Raw genomic sequence first — 21,568 nt, 5'->3', positions numbered from 1 at the left:
TCATAATTTTCCTTATTTGGAAATTTATCATCTTTAAAAAATAACAGTTTGTTGACTGTACTATATTTTTCAGTTTAACCCCTTAATGGGGAAAGCCATATAAATTGATTTGCAATTTAATAAATATTAATAAAAATACATATAATATTTGGACATATTCACAATAAATTACAAATAAAAATTAAAGCCAGTAGATCTGCTGAAAAATTATTCTAATTCTTCAGATATGATACTTCAGATCCGTTTTAAGTCTAATTCTTCAGATCAGTTTTCTATTGTTAAGCATCATAGTAATCCATGCTCCGCTGTGATTTTTATAAGTCAGTTATCTTTGGTGGAATATTAATTTAAACATAGAAAAAGAGCAATTTTCATAACTTCTACAATATAACTGTGGAATAAATGCGCTTCTTTGAATAAAATTTCAGATTATAACACAAAAATCATTACTTGAAGGGATTTCACAAATTAATTTATATAAAATTGAAAATTTAAAAAAAAATGTCACCATGTAACACAGAAATCGATACAAGACAATAGTTTAAGTTTACTGTTGGAAAAAAAAAAAAAATCAGATATTTATCTTACATGAATTCCGACCTCTACCTCAAAATTTCAATGGTTTTATTTTGATTGGCTTCGCTTTAATAATTTATGGTTTTGCACTTCTCTTCGAATATATGCATTTAATGGCTTCACCTTTCATATATATTGAGATAATATATTATTTCGAAAAGCAATTTTTATATTATTTTCCTTAAAGTTAAATGTTAATGCTCTTTGTGTTTAGTATTCAGTCATCATCAAAACCTAGAGAAAAAAAATCATTATTTTTTTTTGACAAAACCTCCAAATTATGAGTTAATATTGTGGTGAAGCTTATAAGCCAGATAACAACTTCCGTGCATGAGTAAATACCCCTGCCTGGAAGTTGTTACCTGGCTTTGTTACTCGGCTTCAAACCCCCACATTGCGAGTTCGATCCTACCCAATTCACATTCTTCAATATTAACGCAAAAGATTTATGTAATTGATCACTGAAAAAAATGACAAAAGCACTTAAGCAAGAATTTATATTACAAAAGCTTTCTCAGCCAATACTAGAGATGCATAATCCACTATTTTTTGAATAACAAATAATATTGCTATTGTTATTTTTAAATATGCGTTCCAAATATCTGTTATTTCAATCATATTATTAATTAAAAATTATTGCTTAGTATTAAATATAAAATTTATTAATTGTAATTAACATTTAATTTACTAATTTAATTAACGTGTGATTGAATTAATTTATCTGTTTCAGCTTACTTCTTAAATTTTATTTTTTTTCTCAAAACTATTTATTTAATTTATTTATTAGAGTGAACCATTTTCTGGAAAAGATGAGTTAAACATATATGCATTTCTTTAAAATGTTTACTTTAGTCCTATATTCTACCAATAGATGGCGCCAGCAGTAAACAGAGTACATGTAATCAAAGTCAATCATGTCACGAGCAATTAAAAATGATCTGTATGGAATAGCGCATCATCAAATACGAATATCGGTCACTCCCGTAAAGTGGACCGGTGACTTCGCATTTTCCAGTGAAGCCTCGCACTTTCCGGTGAATCACCGCTCCGATAAATTTCAGTGATATGCAATTCAATGATACGATACGATAATTCCAATAACCGTTCCGTTCACTTTTCAATCCAATCACAGATTTCTTTCGAGAGCTTTCATTGGACAGATCGTATCGATTCTAACTTTCCAGTAAAGTCACCGCTCCGGTAAATTTCAGTGATATCGTATCGATTGTTACTTTCTATCGTGATCCAAAACCTGTAATCGAAATACCACCAGTAAAATCGTATCAAGGATTTGAATCACACCCCTCTTTGAAAAGTATTGATCACTTGTATTTGTGATTTTTTGATATTGTTTACGCAATAACCGCTTTTTAAATATTCGTCATCCTTATTTAGCAATAGACTCAAATCCGACTGAATTTTTGTGTTTGGCAATATCTTTGTTTTGTTTTTTTCCAAAACACCTGTCTGGCCATAAAGCAGCATCAATTAGCAGTAACTGTAACTGAAGTTCATAAGGGGGAGGAATTATTTGTTTATTTACATTTAAACATGTTCAGCATAGAGTAATGTAATAAAAAAAATTTCGCATTTGTGTTTTAATTATAATTCTTCGTTTCTATTATTTCAGTTATAAAGATGTTTTTAACATATATAACTGACTGCTGCCAATTTTTTAAAAAAAACTGATTTTTAACTCCTATTGTTTGCTGAAATAAAAAAAAAAATGACAGTTTTTGATAAAAAGAAAATTAGCATTTTACTTTAGGTAATATGATGTAAAAAAATATTTATTAAAATAGTTTATAGTACAAAGAGTTAAACTATTTTATGTTTAAATTAGTGGAGAGGAACAAAATTTCGAGTTCTGAAAGCGAAACTAAGAGCGAGAATAAAATAAAATGACTCATAGAAAAAAGGGTGGAATTCAACTATAAAAAATATGATTTCTTCACAAGAAGAAATGTGTAGATTATTGGATTATTGACGTGTTTCGCGTTCTGAAAATCATGTTGGCAATTTTTTAAATTATATATTAATTTGAATAATTCCTTTAGTCAAGTATTTATAAATTCTTAAACAGAAATTTCATTCATGGTGGCATATAAATTTTACAGCTTTACTAAAACGGTTTTAATAATTTATTCATTATTTTTATCTTTTTAATTTAACCTTCTACCGGAGCTACCTGTTTTATAAGAATTATTGCAGATAGAATACATTACTATTGTTTTCTGCTCCTGAAACTTTCAATTTTATATATGAAGAATTGAAATAATTACTCAGCAGATTTAGTTTTATTTTTCTGCACTTCATTGTACATATGCTCAAAAATTATTTATTTGTATTATTTTTAATTTATTAATTTGAAAATCAATTTACATAATGTTATTCATTAATTATAATATTATTATCATACATTTTATTGAATTGGTATAGAATCATAATAATGATTTTCTTATGTTTTTATATGCAATTTTATATACTCAATGATAATTTAGTTACATTTGCTTATAAATAATCCTGATATATTTAAACATAACATGAATTTTATTAGAATTTAGTTTTAAACAAATATAATTGGTATTCTCTATAATAATATTAATAATTAAAAAGATAATTATATTATTTTTCTCAGCTCTTTCTGTAATGGCAGGCAAAAGATTATATTTTATCAATTATTGTGGTGAGGCCACTCATGCTGTTATGTATTGTCATCTTGAGTTGTCAATAATTATAAATCATAAAATTATTATGTTTAATTTCTGATGATATTTTAATTAAAATAATTTATCATTAATATGGCAAATAATTAAAGATTTTCAGAGAAATGATTTCATTTTAATAAAAAAAAAATTATTATTATAGTAATGGTATAATCAAGAAAAGATTTATGTCTAGAGTTTTTTAATTTCTATTGGGTCTTGTTTTCAAAATGAAGGAGGATATAAATTTTCTTCTTAACAGCAGAATATAGTATTTCCCCAAATTTTCATTCATATCTTTATAGTTCTTTTATTTCGTCCCTTCAGATTTTCAGCTTGTTTTTTCTATATAAATATTATATTGCTATTTGCGTTGCTCTATGGTTTTTCACCTTTATTCTTCTGGCATCTTCAAAAATGGAAAATAGAGAAAATTTTATAGATATTTCTTTTCTTTTTTTTTAATAAAGCATATCATTGTCTTTAAAATATATATATTGATATAATTAAAAATAAATAAGCAGAAAATTCACTATGTTTTTGTGTTAAAATTAGTTTATGATTTTTTTTCTGAATTTTTATATAGCACTTCCTAATTATTTTATAAATTCCTACTTTGTCCCATGCAATATTTTAAGTATTTTAACATAATATTCTCTTTTGTAGTTTTTTTATTATATATTTCTTTTATAAAGAAGCTTAAAATTTAATTTCTAATAACATTCTTTTTGCTCTTAAACTTAACAGTTTATTATAAGCTTAATCATAATATATAATATTATTTTATCCTGAGATTGTTATATTTGAACTTTACTTATTATTTGTTAATTTATTGAAATTAAAGTAATTAAGTAATCAAACAGATGAATTCAAGTTGATTATCTAACTTTAATCACAATCTAAATTTTTAAAGATTAAATAATAATAAAATAAATAGAAAGGAAAAAAAACCCTTTTATTTTGAATTTTTCTCTTGCAGTCATTTACCATCTTTTATTGAAGAATGTCTGACCCTTCTAGTAGCAGTGGTGGAAATTATCCAGTTTTGCAAGAGTATCCATTACAGTCGCATTTAACTCAGTTAATTCCTGCAAAAGCACAGAAAACATTAACAACTTATGATATTGAATTTACTTGCATAGATACAGATGGCCATTATATTGCTGTGGGATCCAATATTGGTATAGTTTATTTGTATGACAGAATAAAAAATCACTTAACTAGGTTGAGAAATGTAAGTTGATTTGTTGTTTAATTTTTTAATGCGTTTTTATAAATAGCCATTCATTTTTGCTCTATTTAAGAATTATCTGCTGTATTTTAAAAATCCATATTTATTATTTTCCAGGAGAATAGAGATCCTATAACCTGTGTTAAAATTTTAATTTCTCTAGAGTGCTTAGTGGTATTTGGATGTAAAAGTGGTGCTGTTTTTGTGTTTAAAATACCATTTGACTCAGAGCAAGAGGTAAAATATTTGGTTTGAATGTATTTTTAAACTTCTATTAGACATTTACATTATTCTCTTATGTTATCTTTTTTTTTTTTTTTACTAAATTATTTATTAGATTACTATACTAGTGAGTAGATTTATGAAAGTTATTTTAAGTTCTGTAGCTAGTATATAAATAATAATTTGCATTACTGTAGATCTTCCTTTAGTCTTATAATAATCTACATGCAAGATAACAGTTCTTTGATATGGAAAGTCTAGAATTTGATTATTATTTTATTTTTATTCTATCCATCTCTATTTATATGTGTGTAAACATATTTTAGCAAATTGGTGACTGAATTGGAGAAGCTTTTGAACTTTTAAAACTTTTATTTATTTCACCATGGGAGGCATAATTTACATACAAATAATAAGTGGTAAGAAGTACATCAGTCTACATAGCAACACAAGAGCAGAAGAGACAAAAAATTTTCCCTTCAGTGATTTTACAATGAGGTATTGATGGGGATTTCTTTGACACATACTGTCTTAGGGAAAGGAAATTTAAGTATCTTTAAAAGAATGTTGTAAGCATTAGGAATTTTTATCCCTTCCCTCAGAGTGCAAGAACCTGCTGAATTTAGCAATTTTATTGAGTGTTTGTAGAATTAATGAAATAAAAAGTGGGATTCGATAAGGAAATAAGATAGCATTTTAGAATGAAGTTAATATGTGTTAAATTAAGATAAGAACTAGGAAATTAATTAGAATTGAAAGTAGATTAACATATAACATTATATATATATATATATATATATATATATATATATATATATATATATATATGTCAGCATTATTTTATGTGAAGCAGAATGCAGTTTGAAGACAGTGAAGAGACTTTTGATTTCGTGACGTCATTTTATTTCATCTTGAAGAAGCAGGCATTATTTACAAGCAGAGACACGGACAAGCCACATCCGCCTCAGTTCGACCTAAAAGCAGAAGTGGGGAAGACGAACAAAATAAATTATCCCTCGTCTTATATAACATGAGATATGGATAGGGAAAATATTTTTTTACAGTGCTAATATATTATTAAGATACTGATAGAGATTTCTGATGCATGTCAATCACATGTAAAGGAAACACAGGGATCTGGACAGTTTTCTATTCCTTCGCACAGAGCGTGTGAATGTGTTGGCATTTAGCCGATTCAGCAATTTTATAAAGCTTCTCTTGAATTAATTAAGTAGAGAAAGTGGAATTGGATCACGGAATAAGAGAATATTCTTAGAATGAAATTGCTATGGGCTAAATTAAGATAAAATCTTGGAAAGGATTTTGTTATAGGTTCTAGATAGAATTCTACTATAATTATGCTATTTATGAAGATCTGATACATCTCCTGAATCAAATTGAATCCAGATTTTGTCTTTTTTGTTAGCACCAAGTTAAAGTCAAGGCACTTAGAATTGAAGGAATCAAATACCAATGGCTGCACTTAGTAAGAGGACATTATTGTGAAAGCACATACATGAAATTTTAAAAATATTTTTCTTATGAAATAGAATTTAAATTTATTTCAAATTTCCACATCAATTAATTTCGATTTATATACTAACTTTAACAAACCTTCTAAAATTCATTTTTCTTCAGATACTTGTTTCTAAAATGCTTGCAATTTTATTTTCTTTGTTGCATGTTTCAGTTATATATATATATATATATATATATATATTTAGAATAATTGTATAAATAATTATTTATTTTTTAGCTTGAAAAGTTTACTGTTGAAGGTTTGCATAGTTCTCCAATAACATCATTGGAATGGGTTAGAAATGGAATTAAATTTTTTAGTGGTGATGAAAATGGAGTTGTGGTTTGCACTGAAATTGATCACTTTGAGGTATAAATGTTTACTATTCTGATATCATGCTTTCTACGTAATAATTTAGGTTTTTTTAATTCTTGCATTAGTTTTTTTTCTGTTCGTTTTTTTTAAAGCAAATGAGATTTTGATGTCAAGATAATGTTGTAGCTATAAATTTAATGCATGGTTTTTGAAACTGTGGGTTGACTAAATTATTTTGCAAAACCCTTTGTAGTGCTTGTTCTTCAACATTAATTTAAAAAAAAATGATAAGAAAATTCCTTAGAAATATCTCATTAAGTAATTAATTAAAATTGTATTTTTGTTTATGTGATTAAAATCAAAAGTTTTTTTCGTGTGTTATTCATTTTCTGGTTGTTTTATATTGGAAAATTTTGTAGGCAACCAAAAATTCCTTTTTTCTTTTTCTTTTTTTGATGCAGAAAAATTTGTATATGGAAAAGAAAGAAAAAAAAAATCTCTACAAATTCTTTTTTTTTTATCATTTTGAATAATGAATCTATATTCAAATTAATGAATGCAGTATTTATGTTATTTCATTAACATTTGTTCTAAAAATTAAAATGTTTAGTTGTTTCTTAACAAAAATTTATCATTAATTCTTACATTTCTTAATAACATATGGAATGCATTAATTCTTTTATACATATGGAAATTTTAATATTAAAATACTTTATTCTATGTGGTTACTATGATTCATTTAATCTAATTACATTTTCTAGTCTTTTCCTGTTATTATCTCATTTTTAAAATGTGTCAAAATTTTTAAAAACTATGTGAAATTTAATTTTCTAAATCTAATTTTCAGCACTGCAGTAAATCTCGCATTTTGTTGAACGATCAAAGCAAAATAGTTCAGCTCAGTTATAATCGTTTACATCTTGTGGTTTCAACTCTTTTTCGATCTCTTATATTTTCATGTGAAGATGGAAGAATAATTAAAATTGGTCAAAAGGAAAGAAAATGGTATGTATTTAGACATTTATATTAATTTTACCTCTTTTCTTTGCATTTTCAGTTCCTGGAATTTAAGTCGAAATACATAACATTTTTTTTATTGATTAGAAACTTCATATTCTTTTAATAACATTAAAAATTATTTTAGTAGTAATATTCTTCTCAGATAGTAGTGATAGAACAAAGGCCTATTGTGAAATTTCAATTTTAGTTTATAAACGATCTATTCTTATATACTCTCTTAGAAGAGTTTTGCATCAAAAATGTGCAAATATAGTCTGCATCAAATTAAAGGACCCTATAACCAAATCCTGAATCATTTGAATCAGAGATTTTTTTTTCTTGTTAGTTGTAAATATGTATTTTCAAAGGAAAAAAAGATTCAAAGTGCTTGCACACACACACAGACACATGTATTCATATGCTGACACACACATTCTCTTTCATTATTAACATGATATTATGCTTAAATAATCAAAGTAGGCAACTGCTTAAAGCTAACATAATTTTGGTGGGCCACCAAACCCTGATAATTTTTTTCTGTATTTTCATAAATATATAATATATAAGAAATATACTCATAATACTTATATTTTTCTTATATTCAGTATTTTTCTGTCCTTATTTGATTTATTATTATTTTATTACAGTTTTTTTAAAAAAAAATTTTCATATATGTGACTAAAATTATGCAGGAGTAATAATTCACTTTGAGATAATAAACTTCATATTTAAATTTTTTGTGCAAGATTGCATTAAAGAATAATGAATTGAGACCGCTAATTTTTATTATGTAAACTTAGATTTTATTCAAAATATAACCTTAAAGGGTTCATAAATGAATATCTGGATAATAGCAGTAAAAAAAAAAAAAATTGGTAACAACAATGTACATAAAAAATAAAATGAAACCCTTTTATTAAGTTTACCAAAAGGCTTGATAAAACACAAATAGTTGGGGGAATCCCCAGTCAGTAAAAATATCACTAAATTGCAGTGCATTCATATTTCATTGTATTCTTGCTTCAAGAGACTTTAGTCACTATTTATTTCAGTCTCAATTTTAAAGATTAATTTAAAATTAAGAGTTTGTGAATATTTTCTATATGATCCTACTCCAAATAAACAAAGGTTAATAAGAGACTAAGAATTGTACATTGGAGGGTCAGACAAATTCAAGAGAATAAAAATTAGTTATGGTATTGCTAACCTTATTTTATTTACATTTTTTTTAAATATTGGATTAAAGTAGAAAGTTAATGAGTTGAGGTTTGTTGATTTGCATAATATTCTGTCTTCATTTTGAATCATTACTAACATTTTCTTTTAGCATTATTTTTATTTTTTATTCAACATTCCATTTTGTTTCTGTTATTTCAAGCCAATATTAATGATTACATTTTATTTGAGTGTTCATGATTTTCACTGCAAGGAAATAAATCTATTAAAGTAATTATATATTTATATCTAAAATTTATTACAAAAAAACTTTAGTAATAAACTTTTGATTATTTACAAAAGTTTATAATTTTTTTTTTTTTTTTTTTTTTTTTAAGGAGTATGCCTATGTACATGAAATTTTTTACTACTGTTTTTGATAATTAATCTGTTATATATCTGAGATATTGTCAATATGATAACAATCCATTTTGATATGCACATATCTAATATTTGAATAAAAAATTCAAGTTTCTTTTGAATTATGGAACATTATTCTTGGGACTATTCTTTCATGTTTTCAAAATTGCTTTAAAGTCAGTAAAAAAAAAAAAAAAAATTATTTATTATTTTTGAAGTTGGTTGATTAATTTGCATATAAACAAGCTTGATAAATTTTATTTTAAAGTATTAAGAAAAAAAAAACTTTTGTAATATATGCTTTTGTTTTAAAAAATTAAATTTTTAATTAAATTAAGAATTTTTTTTATTTTTTTGCATGTAAAATACAAATCTAGATTTCTGTAAGATACAAAGTCATCTTCAGTTAAATTTTTGTTATTTTGGTTTGTCATTATGTATTATTTTAAAATTTTTACATTGAGATCAAAATTAAAATCCATAAAAAATACATGTTTTTGAAATTTGAATGGAGGGAAGGGTCTTTTAAATGTTGTACTGGTTGCAATTCCTACTGAGTCTAATTTAGGCCCGGATATTAATACTGATTAGACTCATGAATGTTTTAAGTTTTTTTAAATAAATAAATAACAAATAGTTTGATTTTTTTTTCAAGCAAGGAAAATTAAGAAATCGGATAACTTAAAATGGGTGGGAGGGAGGAATCATAGAAAATTAAGAAAAATTACTTTAATTGTAAAAGGTGTTCTGTTCCAAATTTAATGTTTTATTTATGCAAAAATTATTCTTTTATTATAAAAATTCTCTTTAATTTTCAGTTATGGACCATTTGGTGCTCTAATTTTTCATTCTAACAATTCCAAAGAAGATATAATTTTTGCATCCCGTCCTGGACAAAGACTTTGGAAATCTGATAAAACTGGTGTTATTCATGAGACTATGATATTTAAAAGTGCTCTTATTGAACCTCATCCAGTTATAAAATTATTGGATGATGAAAAAGAAAATCACAATCTTAAAGATTTTCAGTTTGGAAAATTATTGAAATTTGACGAGAAGTATGTTTTAGTTTTATTAGACTCTGCCATTGTGCTCATTGATCCTGACTTAAAATCTATTGTGGCCAGTTCTCCGCTATTAGAGCCTATTGTGGATGTATCAACATGCAATAATGAAATATTTATTCTGTGTGGTTTACGAAAAGTGGTCAGGATTTCATCTAGTCCGGATCCTTATCCTTGTGAGGAAAGTGAGTATATTTATTACAAGGAGTTTTGAATTTTTGCATACTATCATTATTTTTAAAACATAATTATCAGTTAAATTATTAATATTAATTAGATTTTATTTGATATAATTGGTGAGACCTAATAAAAATTTTGGGGAAAAAATGAAAAAAAATTAATAAAAAATATTTTATTATTGTATATTATATTTATTGATGAAATATTGTTTAAAACTTTAAAAGCATATTTCTATTAGCACTGTAAAAAATAAAATATAATTCATTTATCCAAAATTTAGACATCAAAACAAATTTCTAAAAGTATAAAGTACTGAAATTGGTATTGCTAAGTCAATCAATTTTCTGAAAATTAAGGTCTAATGCAGTGGATGTTTGGTGAAATTGTCTTCACAAATATATGGACACACAAACAACAAAATGCAATCAGAAACAGCACTTGTTTAAACAGCAGCACACAATCAATAATGAATAACCATAATGGCACTCGGAGAGAACTCACAGTCGAAAGACTTTGCACACCTACTCATAATCATGAGAGTTGTGCTTCGGAGCGCCTAACCCCGGCGGAGTCTTATCTCCGATAATGGCAAACTGCAGAGTGCTTGGCTGTCTTTATGTTGCCATTGTCGTCTTCGACAGACGTTAAATTTGAGCTGAGCCTTGGTGGAGTGGCTTATATAGTATTGAAAGGATGCAGGAGGAGGCGAGATGGAGAATGTCAGGATTCGTATCTGATTGGCTGATGAGGGGTGTAGGATGAGGAGGTATGCTACTATTGGTTGATTTTAAAATCGAGAGGTTTTAGGGACTTTTAAGTTAAATTTAGCACCATTTAAAAAAAGTGTTGATGAGAGAAAAAACATTAAAACATAGAGAAGAGTAAATTATCTTATATTGGAAGTGAACTGTTAAAGTTTAAAGTAGAAAATTAGGGGTATATTTAGTAATGTTAGTTATTGCATTGTTATTATTTTTATCCATATTTTTAAAGAAATTTGCAGCAAGTTTTATAATAAATTTTTTGAGTGGGGGAAAATTTAGTGAATAGTATTTATTAGTATTTGGCATAAACCACTTCATTTTACATATATTTCTAAATAAGTTATTTTGCTGTAGTGCAGTTATTTTTAAATTTATCTTGGCATCATATCCCCACACAGGGGAATGCATATGTTAGTACTGGATGCAAATAGGCTTTGTAAATAAATATTATATTTTGCCTACTCATTTTAGAGTCTCAAAAAATGAAGGGGGAAAACTAACGCATTATGTCTTGAACCTTTTTAGAAGTTTATATAAAATGAGGTTTCCATGTTAGATTTTGATCTAAAGTAATGATTAAATATTTACATTCCTTAGACCATGGAATAATTTGTTTTTTAATTTTAACATGGAAGAAATTAGTTTTACAGTTATTTTTAGCAAAGAATATTGATTCAGTTTTACTAGCATTAATTTCAATTTTCCATTTAACGAACCAGTCCTCAAGAGATTTAAGGTGTCTCTTCAGAGCTATAGTGATGAAATTTGCATTTTTGTTTCTTGCTATTATTGCAGTATGATCAGCATACAATCAACACAATACTAGCAAGCTACAAATGCTTTATAATATTATAAAGAAATTCATTCAAAATGAATATTATAAGTGAGAGAACAAAAATCAAAATACATACACAACATGACGTTAAATTGTTTAAGGATGTCGTTAATAAATAGTGAAAAAAGAAGAGGTCTTAGTTTTGATCCTTGTGCCACACCAGCTTGGATGGGTTTAATTACATAGTAACCTATTCATTATCATACTATGACTGCTCATACTTATATGTAGCATACTGAATTTTATGCTACTCTCTCATGCTTGAACTTAATTCAACTCAATACTTCATCTTTGTTTCCTAGGTTTTTATATTTTTCATGACAAGGTGCAGAGGTTACTGGAAAGATCACTTTAATTTGAGTCCTAGTGAGTTTCCTGCCAAGATTTTGTCATTAAGGTCATTGATCTGGCATTAATTCAGAATCCATTCGAACTCTATAAAATTAGCTTCCTTATCAGGACATTGGAAGTGCTTACAAATGCTTTATAATATTATAAAGAAATTCATTCAAAATGAATATTATAAATAAGAGAACAATAATCAAAAATCAAAATATTTTGGGGGGTTAAAATTTCATTATACTTAGAGTATTTTTGTCAGTGTCATTTTTTCACTTTTATTATTGCATCCTCATTTTTTAAAAAGTGTTATTTTTTGCTATGTAGTGCACCAATAAAAACATGCTTTTAAAAACTTTATTTTAATCTTTTTTTTTTATCTATGTTTTAAAGCAGCTATTGAAAAATGCATTACTTATTTGAGATAAATTTTTTCTTTGATGTTTACTAAACAACTTTTTTCTAAGTACGATGAATATCATTTTATGTATATGTATTTTATTGAAAATTTGTAATTGACAAATTTTTATTGGTAAATAGATAGAGAAGTAATTATTTTTTTGTCGTAAAATTGCACTATTATTTCATTTTTTGTTTTTATTAGCAATAATCACTTTCAAATTTGCTTGTTTTATTATATAACATGGTTTTACAATTAGACTCATTTCATAGTGATAACTTTATGAGGTATATCAACAAATTTCTGTTCTTAGGATATGCAAAAATTTTACATTACTTGATATATAATGCTACATTACTTAATATTAATGTAAATATATTACTAATTATATATTTACATTTATTTTATTTAATTCTGCTCTTTATTTTTTGATTAATTTTTATTTATTATTATTTTTTATTTTTATATTATTTTTTTCAGTTTTGGGGAATTTTATACAAATTTCCATTAAAAAAACTGTTTGTAAATTATTAATAATGATTAATTATCAGAAATGCGTAGATATGTAAGTAAATTATCAAAAATATTGAATGATTTTTGTTTTAAATGATATATTGATTGTTTGATTTTTTTAGGTTGTGAAGAACCATCAATTATTGAAGACATTTTAATACCTCTGAAAGGATTGTCTGTATTTGTGAAAGAACGTAGCGATTCACTAGCTGATCAGACAGAAACTGCTCTATTTGGTTGGCTCAAGAAAAAGAGATCTTCTAGTTCTCCAGATGTAGTACCTGATTTCACAAATCAGAAAGATAAGGATTTGCCAGAAGTAGTCAAATTACCAACAGAGGATTTGCCATCCATTGTTGTTGATGATCCCCATCCAATACCTCCAGAATTAGTGCCAAAAATAGAAATTAAAATTTCTCTTGATGAAAGTGATGACATTGTTTATAAACCAAAAAAGAAGCAAAAGAAGAAAGGTAAAAATCATGCTTTGCTGTGATAAAAATGAATATGAAATCTGTTTTGTACAAATTAAAAAAAAAAAAATCAAATTTCTAACTTTTTTGCATTTTTAATTATTGTCCTGACTTTTTAAATTCTTAAATGTTCATTAAATATTTCAAATTACATACATTAATTATATTAAATGCTAGATATCTTTAGATTTTTTAAGCCAAAATTTTTTGAATTTCTACATTTATTATTTCTTTTTTGCTTTTCAGAAAACAAATTGCAACTTTTTACTCAACTTACTTAAGGTCAGAGCTTATTAAATTCTAAAACTTATTGATTCTTAAAAAAATTTCATTAAAACCCTTAATGTACTAATAAGTTTGAACTGACAAATAATACCTTAAAAGTATGCAAATGAATGTGAATTGAAACTTTGATTCACTTTTCTGTAGAGTTGGACAGAATCACATTCTTTTACCACTCTTAGAAATTCTTATTTGTTTTGGTTTATGATTAAGATTCATATTTGAATTTGCTTTCTTTCTGATTATTATACATACCCCAACTGAGGTCATGCTAATGAATTTTGTTTATTTAAATTTTCATTTTGTTCAACTTGTTTGTTGTATTAATGTTGTAGATTAAATTTTTTAAATCTATAACCAATGTATTGGTCTATCTAGTAAATCTTCTAAAATTTATTTATAATATTTAATTTTAAAATACATGTATTAAGTTGTGTTTATGATATGGTCTTGAAAAAATGAAAATGAATTCAGATCAGAATTTTTTTCAGGTAATTTTTTTAACAATTTTTTTAAAAATTATTTTTTTATTTGAAAATTTTCTAATTCTTATTTGATGTAAAACAAACTTTGTTAAAAAAATTTTATAGAGAAGTTTTTTTTTTTTTATTATACTTAGTTTTATACTTTTTTATCAATGAATAAAGGCCATGTATTTAATAATTCTTACCCATTTGAGTTTGAGACTCATAATTAAAGGCTTTATATAAGAACTTTCATTTGTAATTTAGCTTAGGTTATAAATTTATTGATTTAACTTTACTGCCATTGTGAAACTCTCACTTTTTTGTATCCAGCAACAAATTTAATTTGTCAGAAATTAATAAATTGTCTACAATACTTCAAAATTTAACAGTTTACGGAAATCATGAATAATTTTAAATTATGAGTTTTATATGTTTATAATCCTATAAAAATTTATTCATATTTCTATCATTTTTCAGTTCGCTTTAGGGATGTGAGTCCCAAAAAGAAAGACAGAGAAGCTCTAGTTTCTGATTCTAAAGAAACTAACCCTGTTCTTAATAGTAAAACTGTTAAAAATGATGAAATAACTAAAGTGTCTGATGCTGCTGTGAATTCTAATCCAGATGTTCTGCCAAAATCTGATGAAATTGATTCATCTATTACCAAAGCTGTTGAGTCTACTAGTCAGTCAGTCATATCTGAGAATGACATTGATAGAACTGATAAAGAATCTAACAGTAGTAGTTCAGAAACTTCTCCCAATTCAGATGTTAATATTTCCAGTTCCATTGATGAAAGTTTAAATACTGACAGTTCTGCTGATGGAAATTCACAGAATGATTGCATTGATTCAGTGGATTCATGTGTGGACGAAATTGATTGTATTTCACCAAAAGATTGCAAGAAAGGAGAATGTGAATCAAAAATTGATGATAGTAATTCTGAAAAGGTGGTGGATCCAGATGATATTTATTCATCATATGATGTGCCTGTAAGCTCTCTAGAACCTAAACTGAATACTCAATCCTCCAGTGATTCCCAGTCAACGGAAGATTCACTAAGAACTTGCCCTGACGACTTTGAACCTCCAAAATATGGAGTTGACTGGGTTGAGTATAAAGCCCCAGAAGTACTTACTGATCTTAAAATCAGCAATGATCACATTTTCTGCTGTGATATTAAGAATCAATTGTACTATTCAAATTATCCAATTTTGGGCCTGCAGTGGCGAAGGATTGATCAACCAGCTGAAAAGATTGCAGTATCCCCTTCAGAAAGTATTTTTTGGGTGCTCTATAAAGGAGTTATTTTTGCAGCTAAGCAAAATAGTAATATTAAATCGAAGGATGTTGATTGGATATCTGTTGGTAGAGATGTTATTTCTATAGCGGTGGATGAAGACAGTGGATGGTATGGCTTCTTTTTTCATCTTCTAAAATTTTGCCAAATGTCTTGATTGTAAATATTTCCATTCTTTAATTTGATGCTGTTTATATTTTATGGATTATTGAATCAGAAATGTAGAGCTTTCTTTATCGATAGATTCATTCTGAGTTAGCTCAAACAGTGCTGATTTATAAGCTCTCTTGTATAAAAATTTCAATAATATTTTGGTGAAAATGCAGTTCTTTAATGTTTAAATCTGATTTTCCTTGTCAGGTTTTGTTTTATGTAGATTTTACTATATCAATTAGGAGAATGTTAAATGAAATGAGTTATGAACTCTTTGCAAGGATGCTATTTTCCATATTTTTAAACTCGTGGAGAATAAATCTAGGTATTGTTTACAACTGCACTCACAGTCTCAAGTATTACACCCATCTATGTGCACCTGACCTGCAATCTTTGATTGCAAGTTTCCTGCTTATAAAGTGTTGAAATTAGACTCTCTTAACTGAATTAATATTCTGTTAGTTATTAAATTTCATGAGAAAAATAAGTAAAATGTAGTTTAATAAATTATAGTTTAATTTATGTGGCAGAAAAGATTTTATTTAGATTATTTAATCCTTCAAGCAGTTTAATTAGTATAGTTTGAGTTCATTTTAATTTGTCCATTTCTTTAAAGTTCATAGGTTATTGTTCTTCTGATTTTAAAAATATAAGTGCCAAAGAGGATGGTAGATTTAATTGCATGTCAAAAGGGAAAAAGTGCTTTCAGGCAAGCTAATTTTTGTATTAATTTTCGCTAGTACTAAAATATGTCTCGTGATTGTTTTTGCAACCCCAAATTACTATAATGTAATACTATGTGGAATTTTATTAAGGAACTCTGATATTGTCGTATAAAATTTCATTATTTGATATGTGTAAATTTAAATTATTTATAATTAATATTGTTTATGCTACCATTAATTTACTAATAATTCAGTAATAAATAAAAAATTTCAACTGAAATTTTAGGAAAATTATTGCAATTAATTGGATTATGTTTACTTCCATAGTAAAAATATACTTTATTCCGAAATTAAGGTCATTTAATATTGTTTCATAATAATTCTAGTTAATAAAACCATATGTAATAAAAGTGATTATATAAGTTACAGTCACAGTTTTGATCATCATTTTCAAGCTATTGGAATATTCCTTAACCTTTGGACTTGTTTATATTTTTCATACTAACAATTCATTCATTTCATTAGTTAACATTTTTATTTGTATCTCAGTTGAAACTCTTATGTCCCATGATTAAATGTTATTTCTTATAATCAGGAAAAAAATAACCTATAATTGCTGTTAATTAATTCTATTTTTTTTCACTCTTAATTGTCTTTTTAATATTACTACAAAATGTTCTTTTTATGATAAGTCTTCTCTTTTCCTGTTCATTTTATCAGGTATGTTACAGTTGATGGGCACCTCACATTGCAACCAAATTTGAGATCTTCTCAACCATTTGGATATCCTGAACCCGTTGAATTTGATCATAATCCAATGTTTCTCCAAGTCGCTACATGGAATAAAGTCGTTTGGCTTCTAACTGTTAGTGGCAGTCTACATAGCTTTGAATATAAGTCAAAAAGATCGAAACATGCTCTTAAAGAAATTAGGTAAAAGTATTATTGATTTTAATTCCACTAGCTAATATTAGTATTATACTTATTAAATGACTCTCCATGTGTGTGGTGGTTGGTGCACATGTGTGCGGTGTCTGTTGGGGTCACAAAGCCTTCCATGTCAAGAGTAATACCACTGGGGGTACTGGATCAGGAGTGATCATTCTCTGACTCAGGTCAGATCTATAAATGAGTGAATGAAATGCATGAACAAATTCTGCCCCGTAGAAAGGATTGTAACGTGTGTGTGTGTAGCTAAGTCATACTCTTGGCCTAGATGGCACTACTGAAAAAACAAGAGACACGCCCTTGGCTTAATCACTGACTTCTAAAGTCAGTGGGCTTGTCTATGACAAGTGCCATTAGAAATAACAACAACACTTATTAAATGAATTTTTGAAAATAAGGGTAATAAGCAAACTTTCAATTATCTGAAAAATACTGTTCTGACACCTGGTTTACTTTTCTGACAACTGATTTACTTTTGAAGGAGGAAAAATCTCTTCCTTAATTTTGATACAAAAGAGGAAAATCTGTTCCTCATAAGAAGTTCTAAATCATTTGAAAACTATAAATATATTGTTAAAAAAAGAAAACTTTGAATAATATATTTTTAATAGTGTGAATATTTATGACTCCAACTTTACTTGAAAATTTTCAAATTACACGAAATTTGCTAAGCTATATTATACATAATTTAGTTGTTTTGGTGATATTTGTCACCTGTGTGGTGATAAAATATTGGGGCTGTATATATCCATAAGCATAGTAAAATCTCTACCAATAATAAAGATGAAAGTATGTGGATGTTTGTTGGCACTTTACAGGCCAGACTATTTAACCTACAGCCACTAGATTTAACACATATGTGCCTTAGAATGTGAGAATATGCAGAGATTTTTTTTTATATAATTAGAATTTGAATTAACTAAAAATTCAGCTTTATTTTTGCATTTTTCTGCAGTAATTTCTCAAAATATTATTGCACAAAAATGAATTTTACATCATTTCAATTTTTTTAAAGCTTATCTATTTAACGATGCCATTTTTATAGTTATACAAATTTTCCTGAATTTTGCCAAATTTTGTAAAAACAATATTTTATCTAATTTCTAAGAATTCCATTATTGCCCTGAAGCTTGAATAATTTTCATTAGTTATTTAAGCATGTGATTTTCCTTCCATTGTTTAAAAGCTAAAGAGAAAGGATTTTTGTTTAATATTTGTGTAGTTTACAACATGAATTTTTTGAATAGAAAACTGATACTATGACACTACAAAAGTTAGAATATAGATGAATCATATAGTTGCATTTTTAATAGTAGCATAATGTCGTGAGATTGGTCTGCATTAGATAGATTTATGTATACTATGAACAGAACATGTGCAAGACAATTAAAATAACATGGATTTAATATTTACAATTTGAAAGAATCTGGAGGTATTTGGATATGAAGTTATATCTAAGTGATTTAACCAAAATTAAATGTAAGCAATACCCTGCTGAACCAGCTGGTCTTCAATGTCAGCTAGTAATTTACTACAAAGACTTTTCTAAGATACTTAATAGTTTAATTTGACTAAGCAATATTATTGGCAAATTCAAAAAATTGTATTCTTGCCAGATAAAATAATGCAAAGTGTTTTGGAACTTTATTTCTATCTATTTAGCCAAATGTGACCATAGTAAATTTGCATGTTATTCCAACTATTGGATTTTGATATATGTAAGAAAAAAAAAACCCAGTATTCTTTAACTGCAATATGGTACTTTGCATGCTTTTGGGCTTTGTAGTTAGTCCAATGAATTAAAGAATAAGAATCCATTAAAAATTTTAATTTATTATAATTCACACATATGATTTTTTGTTTTTATATTACATATATTTAGAAATATGACATTGACTAATTTCAGCTGTGATTGCTTAAAAGGCATAAGTTAACTTAAAACAAATTTTTGCAAACTGATATCACAGTTATTCTTTACGATTGCCAAGCTTTAGTAAACTTGCATATTATTTGTACAGGAGCAATCTTTATTCTGACAGAGTATACATCCAAATAATGCAATTCTTTGTATTACTCAATTACTTGATTTGGAAGCCAACTCATTAAACAACATGAATCGGTGATGCAAAATCAAGTTTCTAGCAGAATTTGTGGTGTCTGTTATACAATTCTTTCATCTTACTGACTAAGGCAACTAACTGCATGCACAATATAATATTGCAGTTTAAATATATTGAAACTTTTTTCCAAGCATTTCATGTTATTTTATGGTTAATAATAAAATAGTGAAACTTGTTTGTTATTGTTGAATTGTTTTATACAATATTCAACAACAGCAACAACACAATAGTTTCATAATTTTATTATTTATTTACAGTATCTTTTTTTCCAAATACTTCATATTATTCTACGGTTACTTTACATATAGTATTCAACAAAAAAGGTTTTATTATTATTATTTTAATCATACTCTCAATAGTTATCTTTCAAGTATTCCTATTTAGAATACTGTAACGAAAAAAAAAAAGAAAAAAAAGACAAATAAACTTTATAAAAAATGAAAAATTAAATGAAACCTCATAAAAACCTCATAAATTTAGGTAACATGCATTTCAGAATATAGGGTTACTAATACATGAAACATAAAAATTCCAAAAAATTAGGAATAAGTGAAAACAATATTCTGATGGGTCTTAGTATGAACATTATTTAATTAAGGTTTAATAATCATTTGAAATCATAATAATTACAAAATGTAAAGATTATAGGAGTATAATATATACTAATGACTATCATCAGCATCTAAATGTCAATTTATTATAGTACAAAGTTTGAAAAGAGGAGTTTTCTGCCAATATATTCTTTCTTTTATCTTATTATTATTTAGTAATGCAAGATATGGTGTTTTTACCAAGATGTGCTGTCTTCCTCATTGATTATTTTTTTCCCTTTTAATAATTCAAGGATACTTGAATTCTGATTATAATACACATTCTAATATGATATTAAATTTTGCTTTTTGGAGTATGCAAAACTTATATCCATTGTATGTTTTTGAAGTGGTTGTTATTCAGTATTTTGTTAATGCATTATTCTGACAATTTATTTATTTTTGAATTGCTTCAGATTGAATGGAACTCCAGACATTGATAGCATTTTTCTTGGTGTTCATCAAACAGGGTGGATAATTGATTCCAGTGGCATTATTCGATTCAAAATTGGCGTTACATCTGATAATCCTGGGGGGAAAGGAAGTCCTTGGGAAGTATGGTGCTTGTTTTATTTATAATAAGCTATTTATCAGTATTTGTTAGTAATTTTCACTTTGAAAAATAGAAAAGAGCAAATGTAAACACACATTAATATTTATAAAAATATTATTTTGCAGATATTTTAAACATATAATGGCAATTATGCTTAAAATATTGAAACTTAAGTGCAAAAATGCAATCCAGTTAATATAATTTGCAGAATTTATTGATAGTCTCTAAATTATCTCATCTTCATTTAGAAATTCTTTGATATTAAGAGAAAAGAAGTTTAAATATTTCATTGTCCTTTTTCAAGAAACTTTGATGGAAATTAACCTAATTTAATGTGTTTGTCTTTATTTTCTCATGATGAACGAAATATGTAAACTCCATCTTTTCATGCATTATCTATGATTATAATAAAATGTAGTCTAAAACTGAAATTAAAGCCAATAATACAAAGCTTTATGAAGTGACTATTTTAAAAACAGTTATGATAAATATAAAACTAATTCATAGATGCGAGTGAAATAGATAAAAAGAAAATATGTGATACTGCAGTTTCTAAAAAAGAAACAATTACTCTTCAGATTGAAGAAAAATCAAAAATCTACAGAAACAAACAAAAAGTGTTTCAGTGTTTGTATTTCAAAATAATTATTTTTTTATACTTATTTATCTATAATCAAATACTCTTGATATATTCTTCTATTTATATATACTTCTATTATTAATATATTCTTCTAATTTTTTTTTTTTTTAATTTTTTTTTTGGAAATTATAAAATATATC

General features: G+C 26.2%; 1 protein-coding gene across 4 annotated transcripts in view; it reads left to right on the top strand.

The window, feature by feature from the left end:
• The first annotated feature begins 2,113 nt into the window (after positions 1 to 2,113).
• Positions 2,114 to 21,568, top strand: part of LOC129975210 (tectonin beta-propeller repeat-containing protein 2-like) — a 32,299-nt gene continuing 12,844 nt past the window's right edge. For 2 of the 4 annotated variants that reach the window (XM_056088200.1, XM_056088197.1), the window contains exons 1-10: positions 2,114 to 2,344; positions 4,261 to 4,515; positions 4,630 to 4,749; positions 6,491 to 6,622; positions 7,416 to 7,573; positions 9,961 to 10,391; positions 13,360 to 13,710; positions 14,937 to 15,870; positions 17,298 to 17,510; positions 20,652 to 20,790. In XM_056088200.1, coding sequence (XP_055944175.1) covers positions 4,285 to 4,515; positions 4,630 to 4,749; positions 6,491 to 6,622; positions 7,416 to 7,573; positions 9,961 to 10,391; positions 13,360 to 13,710; positions 14,937 to 15,870; positions 17,298 to 17,510; positions 20,652 to 20,790 — 2,709 coding nt within the window. In that variant the 5' untranslated portion in view covers positions 2,114 to 2,344; positions 4,261 to 4,284. Of the gene's footprint in view, positions 2,345 to 2,566; positions 2,588 to 2,643; positions 2,707 to 4,260; positions 4,516 to 4,629; positions 4,750 to 6,490; positions 6,623 to 7,415; positions 7,574 to 9,960; positions 10,392 to 13,359; positions 13,711 to 14,936; positions 15,871 to 17,297; positions 17,511 to 20,651; positions 20,791 to 21,568 lie in introns of those variants that run through there. The other 2 variants (XM_056088199.1, XM_056088198.1) reach the window with 2 other exon arrangements.

This window comes from Argiope bruennichi, chromosome 7, assembly GCF_947563725.1.
Source record: "Argiope bruennichi chromosome 7, qqArgBrue1.1, whole genome shotgun sequence".
NCBI lineage: Eukaryota > Metazoa > Arthropoda > Arachnida > Araneae > Araneidae > Argiope > Argiope bruennichi.
This window is presented reverse-complemented; position numbering and strand designations above follow the sequence as displayed.